The sequence below is a fragment of the Oreochromis aureus genome, linkage group 7 (assembly GCF_013358895.1).
Source record: "Oreochromis aureus strain Israel breed Guangdong linkage group 7, ZZ_aureus, whole genome shotgun sequence".
Taxonomy (NCBI): domain Eukaryota; kingdom Metazoa; phylum Chordata; class Actinopteri; order Cichliformes; family Cichlidae; genus Oreochromis; species Oreochromis aureus.
The window spans coordinates 64,432,736-64,446,844 of NC_052948.1; the positions used below are offsets into that span (position 1 = coordinate 64,432,736).

At 43.2% G+C, this 14,109-nt stretch overlaps 1 protein-coding gene across 1 annotated transcript in view; it reads right to left on the bottom strand.

The window, feature by feature from the left end:
* Positions 1-541: 541 nt before the first annotated feature.
* The window catches only part of immp2l (inner mitochondrial membrane peptidase subunit 2), a 181,731-nt gene continuing 168,163 nt past the window's right edge, over positions 542-14,109 (bottom strand). Inside the window, exons 5-6 of the mRNA XM_031733256.2 lie at positions 11,104-11,206; positions 542-967 (exon numbers count right to left, since the gene is read on the bottom strand). Of these exons, the coding sequence (XP_031589116.1) occupies positions 842-967; positions 11,104-11,206 (229 nt within the window). The 3' untranslated portion in view covers positions 542-841. The remainder of the gene's footprint in view (positions 968-11,103; positions 11,207-14,109) is intronic.

Consider the following 14,109-nt stretch of genomic DNA (forward strand, 5'->3'; position numbering starts at 1 on the left):
ATCTGCTGTTTGTTTACAGAGGCAAAAAGAAAGAACCTCCGAACAATCGAAGAGGTGCTTTACAGAATTATTTCTGGAGCTAAAGAGACACTGAATCACGAGTGATGGGGAAGCAGAGTGGGAGAGAAACTGGCTGATTGGTGTGGGCGTCATTCTGGGCACAGGAGTCCCCAGCAGAGAGCAGACCTATGCTACGGTTGGTTGTCTCATGGGTCGCTGGGGCTCCCTGTTGAAGTATAGATGACATATAAGGTAAAAACTGGGGTTTTGCTTAAATATTGAAGCTGTTCACTGAGACGAACACCAAAGCCTCAAACTTTTCAAATTCATACTTCTGGTTTAAGGATTCAGAATAATTTCCCACGAGCTCGAAGACTTCGCAGGCTAAAGATGTGAATAAAGACATAAGAGTGTGGTCACAGAGAGGGGGAAATAACATGATCAGAAGCTTTAAGGATACACGAGAAAACATTTTAAAAAATCATAAAAAAATAAAAATATGCAGCTGGAAATGAGCAGATTCAAACATTTAACGCCAGGATAGGGCGGAAATTACAAATGAGTTTAATTACCCATCACTTTGCCAGTGATTATTTGCTTAGTTGATAAAATACCACAAACTTTTCTCCGAACAAAATAAAGAATTCTTGGTGATTTACAGACAAAATCTTTAATTTTTCATGTAAAATGTGAAGTTCATGGACAGGGCTTCAGTTTGTCGTCTTTTCAGCCTTCAACAAAGAAATATTTTTAAAAAATAGACTGCAGTGAAATGAACAAAACACAACCTGAGAGTACAGTGAACACGGTTTATATAAAAGCCATGCAATGTGGGCGTTTGTCAGTCCTCTTCCTCTTCGGTGTCCAGCGGTCCTCGGTTCGCGGGGAGCGATGGTGTGATTCGCTGCCAGCGGTTTGGTGGCCAGATGATGTGAGAGGCCCGACCGTGAAGCAGCCCCACAGACACCTGGGAAAAAAACAGCATCACAACTGAGAGCCGATTCAGAGAGAGAGAGCCAGCCTGTCCTCAGGTATCACAGGTGTCCTAAAGTGAGCCTGTCATGGAAATCTCTTTGAGCATCGCTGACTGAAGCAGCTGTGGTGGAGCAGGAGGTTTGGGGGTGACAGAGGAACAGGTGGGCGGAGCAGACTGCAGTTCAGAGGGTGAGTAGCCTCATATACGGAGGTGGCTGCCTTCCTGTTTGTCCTAGCAGCAGGACAGCACAGAGGGCAGTGACCTGCAGACGTGGGTGGAGCCCTGCAGGATGGAGAGGATGGAGCGCGTGGGGTCAGGGTTAGCAGTCGAGTAGTCAGTTTTGTGTAGCAGGGTGTCTGAGGATGTTTGTGGCAGCCTTAGGAGCTGGTCAAACTGTCATAAGAGGTGATTCAGGGCTCCCTTTATAACCTGCTTTAGCAGGTCCAGCGGACCATCTGTTATTAAAGGGAACAAAGTGAGCTGAGCCGTCCCACAGTCACAAGAACTGAGCACAGTTCAGGCTTTTCAGTTCTACAATCGATGGCTTTCTCTCTGTAATGCTCTACCGTCTTTAACTGACGCTGGAGAAAAAGTGCCGTTTGTGACCAGAAGTGACAGCATGGCGAATCTTTCAAAACCACACAATCTGAAGAATTCAATATGAAAAGATTATTGGGCAATTAAATGTGAACATAAATAAGTAAAACACGGCTCCAGCTGCCTTTCTTTGCTCAAGAACCCTCCTCTAGTACACGTGCCAAGACCTGTTATTCAAAAATAATTTTCTGATTGTTTATTCTGCAGTCAGGTCAGGGAGAACAGCAGCTGGAGGCCTCAGCAAGCAATGGTTGCTTCAGAGATGGATAGCAGATCTGCAACCACAGTAAGTTGCCATTTTCAAAGTGCCCCATTGGAGCCAGTCTACTCTTATTTTGCAAATGCATGCAATCATCATCTCACTGAATCTGATTGTGCTGACGGGGATAAAATGGCAACAACTGCAAATTTGTTGCCGTCTACATACAGAGAAATTGCAAAATGGTAAAGCTGCTCTGCAACCTTCCGTTTATAAGGAATATAACCAGAATACAACCAGCTGAGTTAGTCACAGATGAGTTGCAAATATCGACACTCTGACTCAGATTTACTGCAACATGTTGGTAATCTGCAAACCTTCACCAACCTGAGAGTGACGGCGCTCCAACCGACCACGATAGTTTGGAGACAGGTTGCCTCCACCGGTGCCATCGCCTTCGATCAAAAGCGGTCACCCAGAGGTTGAGGGTGTTTCTGGGTGACCGAAACTGAAGCATTCTTTGCAAACTCCAACAGCAAAAGATGTTTGAACTTGTTTAAATGTAGTCTTTGGTTGGGCTTAGTCACAAAGACAGCTCAGTTATGCTGAATGTAATAAAACTGAAGCATTCTTTGAATCGAACACATCAGATTTAAAGCTGTGCTGTTATGCCCTGACATCCAGAGCCTGCAGGGTCTGTTTGTGAAACACTGTAAGACACCAATCCTCTGCTTCGTTTTTTGTTGGATATATTAAAGATACGTATCCAAGTAGCCTAAATTAACACGACACTGTGGGTTGGTTTTCCTCTTTTTGAGTCACTGGTTACCTTGGCAGTCTGAAATGAGCAAAAACTGATTTTTTCTGATTTTTGAAGTGACATGCTTCTTATTTAGGTCTTACAGACACACCGGTTTACATTCAGCTTGAGGTGCAGAGACTTGCAGACATCAACGGCAGAGATAATTAAAACCGGCACGCTGACAGCTGAAGGTCCGTCCACTCACTGCTGTCCGGCATCGTCCTCGCCGCATCAATTAGAGCTGCTTTGCATAAGGTCGAACGCACACACACCAGCAAATGTCATATGCTTTTAATGATTCCTGTTATCTCTCAAAAGCCGGCCTCTATATTTAAAAATATATATACCATGCGGCATTCATCTCCATCTCCAGAATAACCTTTAGAGAGCTCGTGCTCGGGCCGCAGGTGTTATGAGGAGTTGGTTTCAGAGAAAGAAAGCAACGTTTGATTTGACTTTTTTGGGGTGTCGCAGCAAATTCAACGCTATCGTCTGAGTAACAGGAAGGAAAAGAAACCTCCACCTCACAACAGCTGTGGGTCAAGCTCCAGTTTAATAACATGTGGTAATGAAACAGCCGATTAATATTCATCTGGCTGCAGATGACACTGAGCTGTTATCTGCTAAGGCGAGACAGTGAGGAATGACTAAATTACACACCTGAAAGCTGTGGAGGCAGAGAACCTCCAGGTCAGCACAGATTCATCTTTCTTTTAATCTCAGAAATACCAGGTTAGAAACATCAAACAAAAGCTTTTGTTTTGCACATTAGCTCCGCGATTTTGGTTTAAAGATTCCTTCAACTGGTGACAAAAATCAGGAAAAATATCCACGCTGGCTTCTTTACGACAAACATAATCCATGTGACCTGACAAAAAACAGCTGGATGGTTAAAACATGGCTGCCAAGGTGACATGTAGTTGTTCCTTCCTTTGCTTTATTGATGCTTTCTTTCTTTGGATGCTCTGTTTGTGGCACATTTGGATTTTTTGGGGTTTTTTGTTTATTCTTATTAGATTAGCTTCATTTCTTGGATTCTTTGTAACACTTTGCTTCCTTCTGTTCTTACTCTGAGATTTTTAAGGCGACAATTGACAAAGAAAAGCATAGGAGAAAGTGAACGTGCCTAATTTCAGGTTTTTCAGAACAGGAAACTTGAGGATTAATCAAAATGCATTTAGATAGAAACTCTTCCTTCTTTTGTTTCTTTAAGGTTTTCCCTTTCTGGATATGTTTTTATGTTTGTCAGTTTCATGCTTTGGATCGTTTTTTGCTGCCTTCTGCTGCTCCATGACCACGAGCTGTGGTTAGACGACCAGAGTCAGGTCACTCAGGAGGGCTCAGAGCTCCGAGCCCTGCACATCGAACCCACCCAGTGGAGGTGGTTTATCTGAACCTGATTCCTCTTGAATGGTTCCTAAACAAAGTGTTTTGGGTTTGGGAGGAGGCTTCTTTGCAGATTTGGGAACACCTGAGTGACCCCTCCCTGGGAGACATCTGGAGATTTCTGCTTTGAATGCTGCTCCTCAAACGTTTTATGTGGGCCGGTCCTGGATAAGGAGCAGAAAATGGACGGCTGGACGGGTTACACTATTGTTTTTTATTATGAGCCCAACAACGGGCCCATTTTTCAATGACTATAACTCTGCTAGTGTTGGAGACAGATTTCAATGGTTTTGAAAACAGAAGACGAGCTTTGATGGACGATGGTAACAACAACCATTCATCAGGTGCTGAACACAGAATAATGAGCTCTACCCAGGTGTTTCCAGGTACACGTCACCAGTGTTGGGTAAGTTACTTTAAATTAGTAACTTAGTTACATTACTAGTTACTTCTCTAAAAAAGTAACTCAGTTACTTCAAGTTACTCGTTACTTTCAGAGTAACTAGTTACTAGGGAAAGTAACTTTGGTTTTACTCAGAATTCTCTTGTTAATGTGTTGCTTCCGTAACTGGATACCCAGCAAGTTTGCCAGTCTTCTAGCTTGCTTACTTGCCACAAGTGCACTGTGCCACCTACCAATAGAAAGGAAAAAATAATGCGCACATTTCCACGAGAGAAATCCCACGCCTGGACCGTCGTTGACCGCCGCATGATTCTAGCCTGCTTTTTACATCCAACACAAAAACTGCAGTCGTGGTGCTTTTGATTGTACTCAGAACTCGGAAATTCTGCCTTCTGAATAGGAAGATGTAGGTAACACCAGACTGCAGATGAGCTGCATACAGAGCTGGACTGGGACAAAACAATCGTCCCGGGCATTTTGACTAGAGACCCGCCCACCATTATAGGAAAAATCATAAAGCCTTTGAATGAAAACAAACACTGTTGTGACAGTGATGTACACTGTTCTGATGGTATATATGTATCAATCTATCAATTGTTTGTTGTAAGACTCAGATAATTATTTTTTAAAAGCGAGACATTTTAAATGAGAATAATAAAGAAAAGTATTTCCTTGTCCCCCCTTTTCCTGTTAATGCCCTACCTGGCCCCTGACAACACTTTGCTAGACCCGCCCCTGCACAGTTACCAGCTGTCAGCTACTTAGAAAAGGATCCTGGTGTTATTTGTCTCTCAGAAACAATTCATAACTTCCTTCAACTCATTCATGTCACCTAAAAGGTAAACCTGTTTCTCCATCACCTGTTCAGCTCTGATGATTCAGTAAGGACATCTCCTGGTTTCATCTGCATGTTTCCCTCTCACCAGATAACCAAACCGATATCATGACCAGCAGCTTTACAGCTGTGGCTCCAGCAAACATCAGCTGATACTAGAAATTAATATTAAATAAATTCTAACAACAGCTGATCAAGCTTAAACGTGCTGCTGTTGTTTAACGCGACATCCGCTGGTTTCCTCTTTCTGGCGCAAAGTGGGCGATAAATAAACAAAGAGAAAAGCCGATCAGCTGATCATTGATCAGTTTCGTGATTGAAGTAGAAACAGGAGAGGAGAGAATGAGAGAAGAAGAGGCAGCTGTGCAGCTTCAGCTTTGTGTCTTTTTCATTGTAGCTGAAGTCCGGGACAAACTGTGTTCCTTTTCACCTCAGTCTGAAAAACGCGAAATATTTTCTCTGAATACCAGACGATTCTGTTTTTTTATGGGACGGTTGGAAACTCTAATAATTAACCGTATGAACAAAATAAAGTTCAACATCAGTAACATAGCACCCACCCAGCTGTATAGAAACTCCGTCATGCTAGCTAGCACGCAGTACGAAAATGTCAGCATACTGAAAATAAACTCCACCTAAACTTGGTTTATATCTGACCCAGATAGACTGCAGGTCATAACTTCTTACCTGAAGTTCAGTTCACCTGACACGCGGACCGGCGGCCGCTTCGGGTCTCTCCTCTTGCCTCCCTTTTCCTTCATCCACCTGCTGGCTTCCACCACTTGCTAATGTTATTGAATCTGTGGAAGCTCCGCGATATCCACCACACGAAGTAACGAGTAACGAGCCTATCTAAATCCCAGTAACGAGTAACGCGTTCCTGGTTTTGGCATAATAACTAGTTACCGTGCTCGTTACCACAATAATAACGTAGTTACTGTAACGCGTTACTTAATAACGCGTTAGTCCCAACACTGCACGTCACATTACCGTAACTCCTCAACACCGCTGGGCGAGAGACTCAAACGGTTCCTGAACGATGAGAATTATTTTAAAACTTTACAGGTGGCCTGTGTGATGGATGCTCAGGGCTTCTTTAATGGTTTTTGGTAGAGTTTAGACTTTGCCATGTCTTTGTAATTTTCCAGAACAGTTCATCCATAATTTTTCACTTAACTTGTTTTGATTCTATTTCCTCAGATTTCTCTGTTTTGGTTTCACCTTTTAAAGGTGACCGGTTGCCTCTACGGTTTGTTGTTTTCCTGATTTTGTCCATCGGGTCCTCCTTTGGGGTCTTCATTAGCATTATTTTTAATTTCCTTACTTGTTAGTCAAACATCTCTCAGGTTCTTTGTCTCTGTTGCGCCTTTGTTTTCTTTGTATTTTTCCGGATCGTTGGCCAGTGGCTTCCTTTTTTCGTTCAGCGGTCATGTGCCGAATTCCGCGCTGCATCACTTAGTCCCGTAGTCTTTTCTTCTCGGCACGCTCTCGGCTCATTACTTTCTCTGTTTGTGTCCACATCAGGATTGGCTTTTCAGCTCTGGGAGGAAGAAACCTCAGCATCTGGCTGACTCACCGTATTGATCAACACCCCCCCATCAACTCTCTGCAGATGAATTGGGGCCATTTCATGCTTTGGACTCAGTAGAAATCTTATTTATTGCACCTATAAACGCTTTAATAGGCCATGCTTCCCACAGCGTGAGATCGACTGACATGAAAGCCTGACTCATGTTGCATATGCATGAAAATCTCCTCGGTTTCACATTTTACAAAGTTCTCAAAACCAAACAAGGAAAGAAGATTTTTAACTTAGCAACAAAAGAATATGGAGGAAAGTCTGATGCTCCATACAGCGCTGCACTCGGACCATATAGTCTGTATAGAGGTTGTGGGTGTTTTTCTCTGTTTTGTTTTGGACTATTTCTGATCGACCCGAAGGCTGACTGCATCATCTGCTGCACTGAAAGACTGTGAGGTGGGCGGCAGCGAGGACTGCCAGGCTGACTTTAAAAAGAATATTTTATTCAAATGAGACCTCCTCATTGGAGAAGATACATCCTGAATATAGTCGTTCGATTAGCTGTTTGAGCCTATTTCCTGTGGTATGAATATTTGGTAATAATATGAAACTGTCATCTTAAAATGCATTGTGTTTCATGATGAGAAATACAACACAGCTGAGGCATGGCGGGCTTCTGCTGCTGCAGCTTCGACCATTTGGCAGCAATGAAAGGGTAATGCGATTTTAGGGACGAGAACGCCGGTGGCGTCTGTCACGAGGGACAGAAGCTGACATGTGCTCTTCAACTCTGCAATGAAACATCTACTGACAAAGACCACTGCGCTCACACCACCTTTCTGACCAGCAGAGAAACGTCTCCAGTTGGGCGTTGCTCATCGACTGGCTGGAACAGGCCAGAGCTAGTATGGAGCAACGATTGGATGTCATCTTTCTGTGCCATTAAGCAGTGACAGAAAAATAGCTGTGAAAATGGTGACAAGTGTGGATGAAATAAACACAGGTTGATGCTGTTGTTGACTCTGACGTCAGCAGATTTCTTCAAACGTGTTAAAGAAAGAAAAGAACAGCCACAGCTCTGCACTCTGAGTCTGGCAGAAGCTCCAGTTTCACCCCAGCAAACGAGCAGAAGCATTACAGGCTGCAGAATAACGTGAAGCTACAAATATCTGTACAGATACCACCGCCTCACACATTTTGCTCTTGTATTTATCCGTGCAGTCAGATAGTGTTAGACGATTATATGTAAAAGAAAGTTTTCGTGTGACAATTGTGGGAAACACTGAGTCCACCCCTGATTCAACAGCTTGTAGCAGCAAGAACCTGCAGCGAGGATTTTCTGTGTGACTTCATCAGTCTCTCACATCACTGTGGAGGAGTTTTGGTCCACTCTTCTTCATATTGTTGCGTCGCCTCCTTGAAGTTTGCAGCATTCGTTCATGCACAGCTCTCTGAGCTCTGCAGCAGCTCCATTCTTCTCTCCTTCAGTCGTTCTGTTGCAGATCTGCTGCTGTGCTTGGATCTTTGTCCTGTTGATGACCCGGTTTGGTCCAAGCTTCAGCTGTGGGACACACGGCCTCACACTGACTCTACAGAGGAGCTCATGGTCCACTCAGATCATCATCCCTCCTCCACCATGCTGACGGCTGTATGAGGTGTTTGTTTCCTCCAGACGTGCTGCTGTGTGTGATGGACAAACATCTCCACTGTGGTCTCGTCTGTTCAGATGCAGCTTTGGAAACATACGCCATGCTGGCATGTTCTTTTTAGAGAGAAGACTCTTTCCCCTGCAGCCCCAAACAAGCCATACTTGTTCACTCTTCGCTAACTGAGGCCTGTAGAGCCTGAGCTGCAGATTCTTCTGAGTTTTGCACGGTCTGACCTTGGGGTGAATTTTTTGAAACATCCAGCGCTGTGAAGACTTGCAGCTGAATGTTTTCAATTTGTGAATAATCTCCCTTAGTATTTGTAGATGGCCTTATAACCCTTCCCAGACCCTTCCCAAGATCTTTGCTGACATCTTTCCTCCTTGGCTTGGTCCAAACTAACAAAAGTGCCATAAGTAGTGGTGCTCACACTGACTGATCATCCTTTAATTAAGTGCATTTGATGAGCAGCACCTGGCTGCTGCTGACCTTTAATATTCTTAATTCCTATAGAAGCAGTAAGCGTGCCATTTACTGAGACCAACAGCAGACTTTGGAGTTTGAAAGTTAATAAATACGCTGAACTCACTGTTTAGTATGTTTTACAGAACCACGGACCAGAACAATCCTAAGGCAGGGTAAGGGTTGATTTCTGCTCCTCTCTATCAGCCCATCCCAGCAGCCATGACATCTGGTCAGACCCCCTTCATAGCAAAGTCGTCTAACAGGATGTCTGAGGCAGCAGTTTGTAAGAAGGAGCTGTAGATCACACCTTTGTAGGAAATTCTCTGCAGATGATCAGCATGTGACTTTAAAATTATATTTAGCCACAGACTTCACACTGAAACAGCGGTCTTTGGGAACTTAATGAAAAGTTGGAACAGAACGGACGTTCGCTGGAAATACTGAAAGAAAAATCATAATCCAAGTCTGCAGAAGAGTGGTGTGGTCAGAAACACAATAGGAAAGAGGCACGGCATATTTAAAACTAGATCTCAGTCTCTCTTTGTAGGAGAGAACAGCTGCCGTCGTCTCAGGAGCAAAGAGCAGAGAGGCTCTGCAGAGCTGCCGCTCTATGTGCTCTGGGTTTGAGCTCAGAGGGGATTTCTGCTCAGCTCCTTGGACAGTTTTGCATCAGTGGGAGATCAGGGCTTTCTGTCTGGCTCTGAATGTGCTGTCCATAGTGAACGACTACTTCTTTGCTGAAAATTTTATCCCGCTCCAACCAACAGGGGAAAAACTACAAATAGCATGTAGAGAACAGGAGTCAATATTAGAATTTTAACACTCTTCCTGCTGCGGAGAGATGAGCCTGAAACACGGCGTTAATGAAATCTTTATGCGTCTGTCAGGACGTACAAACCAGGTCTGCAGAAACATCCTGCTTTGTTAACATGCTTCTCATCTCTGCCGACTACAACAAAACGCTGAAAGACGGCACCGAAAACAAGCCGTCACTCTGGCCTCACTACGGACTCTCTGAAGCTCGGCTCCAGTCAGGAGGAGAGGACTTAAAGCCAGCTCGGTTTGGGACAGGGCAGGTGAAACCAGGCCCACAGTATGCAGCACACGTAAAGGAAACATACTGGAGTTATTTATCTGTGGATTCTCCCAAAGCTCCATGTTCTTTCTTTACCGCTTTCCTCCCATACAAACAGTACAGTGTGCTGTAGTAATGCCTTGCTCACAGGTTCATTTTTTCTCCTTCTGTTTAGGCCATAATAAAGCTTTACACCACATTTATGAACAAAATGTGAATCTCGACTTTGATAGTGAGATTTTTGTGAGACTTTGGGTCCTCATAGTCAGGTCTCTATGGCAACGCTGACGGTGAGGTGTGTGTGTCTATGATAAATTTGTTTTCAGGTTCATGTCTGTCCATCAGCCTACTGGGAGAGTAGCTAAAACTCTGCAGAGGGATTTAAAACACACCTAATTTTAAATAAACTATTGTAAAGGAATTAATTCATTATTAATTATAGTAAAGAACATTTCAATCACAGGTTTAATGAGTCGAAGACCAGATTTGGATTCCACTGAAACATTTTAAACTTGTAGTATATGCAAGAAAACTTTAACACCACATAGTGGCCTGCACACATTACACCTACAGGAGCTGCTCGACCGTTTCTGCACTCAGTGATGTCTCTGACACATTGTGCAACCAGGTAAAGATGGTGGTCGGTGTATAATTCAGTTTTTCGATGTTTGGGACTGATTGCAGGTAGCTCCAGTGATCAGTGCAGAGGTTTCCTGTCAGGATGCAACCTGACTTAGTCTAATCTGGAGGGATCATTCAAAACAGACTGTTGAAGGTTTGCAGTTAATCAACATCCATTTTATAGAGTCTGACAGATGCCAACACGTAATCCACCAACGGTTTGGACCTGTGCAGGATATACTGGACAAAGGATGATGAAGATGGAGCTGCCAGGCAGGAGGAAAAGAGGAAGACCTCAGAGGAGGTTCATAGATGCAGTGAAGGAGGACGTGCAGAGGGTTGGAGTGATTGTGGTGAAATAGAAGTAAAAGAAGCAGAAGAAGTCTCTATCAGGCCATCACAGCAGCTGCAGCATCATCTGCAAAGTCATGTGTTTTTATACAGATGAAGATTAAGAGAGGTGACTCAATACTGTTTCCCTATTGTGTATCACAGACTGACTGAAAAGTCCTGAACATAGAAGTTGTTTCTACCAAAGGATGGCATCAGTGTCACTGCAGTGGGATGAGTGCTTACCGGTCCAAAGCTGTTGCTGTCCAGACTGTGGCCGTGATGATCTCCCTCGATCCAGAAGTGACCATCTGGAACTCGAACATAGCGGTTCTTGTAGCCCAGAGTCCTGAAAAGATGGAAAATAAGAGAAATTTCTAAGAAAGCAAGTTTTCAGTCAGGCGTTCATTATAAATTAATTCAATTTAATCGTGAAGACATGGTCGAGATGGCCTGCTGAAGGTCAAACCGAGCATCACAGTGGGAAAGAAAGCTGATGGAGGTAACTTTGAACTTGGCATGGTTGTTGGTGCCAGACAGACTGGTCTGACTGTTTCAGAAACTGCTGATCTGCTGTTTCTGAAACAGAAAAATGCCTTGCTAATGTCAGGGGTCAGAGGAGAATGCCCTGATTGGTTCGAGCTGATAGAAAGGCAGCGGTAGGTCAAATAACCATTTGCTACAACCAAAGTCTGCAGAAGAGCATCTGTGAGTGCACAACATGTGGAACTTTGAGGCAGATGGGCTACAGCAGCAGAAGTCCACACCAGGTGTCACTGCAGCCAGCCTAAAGCTACAATTCAGAGTCTCACCAGAAGTGCAAAATAGAAAAGCATTGAAACATCTTCTGAGTCTCGATTTCTGCGGCGACATTCGGACGGTAGGTCAGAGTGCGACGTGAACAACGGGAAAGCATGGATCCATCCCGCCCGATTCAGCAGAATACTTTAGGAGATTTTTTCTTGGGTCCCAACTGAGCATAATTTAAACTCTGCAGCCGACCCGAGTAATGTTTCTATGTCCATCTCTTTATGACCACAGTGAACCATGATGGCTCCACTCATGCTGAGAGGACCACAATTAAACTCCTCAATTCAAACACAGAAATACAAAATCAAATGCCTGCCATTTATTTTCAGACTTCAGGCAGCATTAAATTTAATGCAACACCAGCATGGAAAAAATATTACAGTTAAACTGCAGCGATAACAGCAACTACATCCATTTTTACTGATGCATGAAATAAATCAGGTTCCCAGTATTGATGGCAATGATAATAATAGTACGAAATGTTCACCAGAATTATGATAGTTTTGCAATTTCCACTGTTTGTTTTCAGTTCAGTTTAGGGTCAGTTAGTTATTTCAGTTGGTCTAACAAATATTTTACCACACCCAGGTTTATTCTTTGATTTAATTTTCTATGACGACCCGACTCGTACCAAAACTTATGTTAACAGAACAGCTTAATGACTAGGAACAAAGCTAGCAGGCTAACTTTAGTCAGCATGATGTTATTTTTCTAATGCCTCAGTCACAATACAGTAAAAATATAATGGCAACTACTCACAATGCAACTATACAGGCTGCCTGGATGGAGGCAAGCTGTCTTACTTGGACTGACTGCAGTCACTCTCACTTTCACACTTAAAGTTCATTTACTCTGCTCTGAATCAGTTGATGAGGTTGTAAACTTCAGCCTTTTCCTGTAGTTTTTTCCCAACACTGACAAAAACAACAAATGAACCAAAACAAATCTCTTTAAACCAAGTGAGAATGTTTAGTCCACTTATCCGGTCTTTAAGTCTGACATCATTAGCCATTTCTGGATCCAAATTCCACTTCAGGTCCCAAAGTCAAACGAACACTGCGGCATCACTGAGTGTTACACAATAAATAAAATCATCAGTGTTGCTGCTTTACCAGGTGTAACAATTAAGTTTAACATCCAGGCATCCATGAAAACAGAATTTAGGAAATTTAACAGAGTTAGAAGTTAGCAGGAAGTTAGCTCGCTAGCTTCCACCTAAACATGATATAGCATGTTCTGACTGAGAGATTTCTGAAAGATCCAAACGTACAGCTCTGCTATCACTTCCAACATAAATGAAGACAGAAAACTAAACAGCAGTGACGTTTGTAGGGTTACTGAAGTTGGACTAGCTGGTATATAATGATGTGCTACGTGATCGCTAGCGACACAGCTATGTTAGCATAACATAAACACAGTGAAGCTGGAGGATGAACGCTAACTTTTTCCCACTCAATAAAAGTTAACGTGAGGGTTCCCGATGGTTAGGGACAAATGCAATCACATGGCAGGATGCTGTAAACGCACCAAACTTCAGTCAGAAGAACAACTGAGATAATCCATCCACAATACCAGGTTAGTCATTAATATACTGCTGCATGGGCTGGGCTGTAGTTACATCGTAAGGGTTTAGAAACTGAGCTTCAAAATGAAGAGCGATGATAAAAACCGAGAGAGGCCAACAGTGATCACTGACTGTTGGGACTTGCTCAGATTAAATAGAACAAGATACAAAACATGAAAACATGTTAAAAACACAACAGCCTTAATAAATGCAGAGTAGTTTGGGCCCGGAAGCAGGATTCCTACGTCATCACTTAAAGATTGGATTGGCCAGACTGCATTAATTCTACTGCTAGCTGCTATTCCACACTGGCCGTTTGTGTACTCTGCACATCTATGGTACCTGTTGTATCTCAGATTGCAAAACATACCCGACTACGGGAAGACGCTTTGCTCAAATTGCAGCATACACCTGGTAGTTGTGTTGAACTGAGGTCGGATCACATTCACAACATAAACAAACAGCTCTGGAGTTTATTTGGAACCTGATCGAGATGTGTTTTTGGTCCACACCAGAACAACTGTAAACTGATAGCAGACTAACTGCTGTGTCTTATCTCCATTTCAATGCCTCATTGATGCACTAAAGTCACTCTGATGACTGCAGCTGACTGCGAGTTGTCAGAGACCTGGTCCTCATCTTCAAAGGCAACATGGTAACATTTCAGAATTTTTTGATTGTGCTTTCAATCTTAACCGTTTCTGGAAACCAAACAGGAGCTCACAAAATGATCTCCAGTGGTAAACTGATCAAAGTGTTCATGTGGGAAGACAAAAAAAGAAGATGAAAATCAGGAGAAAATAGCCGTTAACGTTTTCATTAATGGTGGATCAAATTATCGCCTTCATTTCATTATCCTTAATCATCAGCCTCTGAAT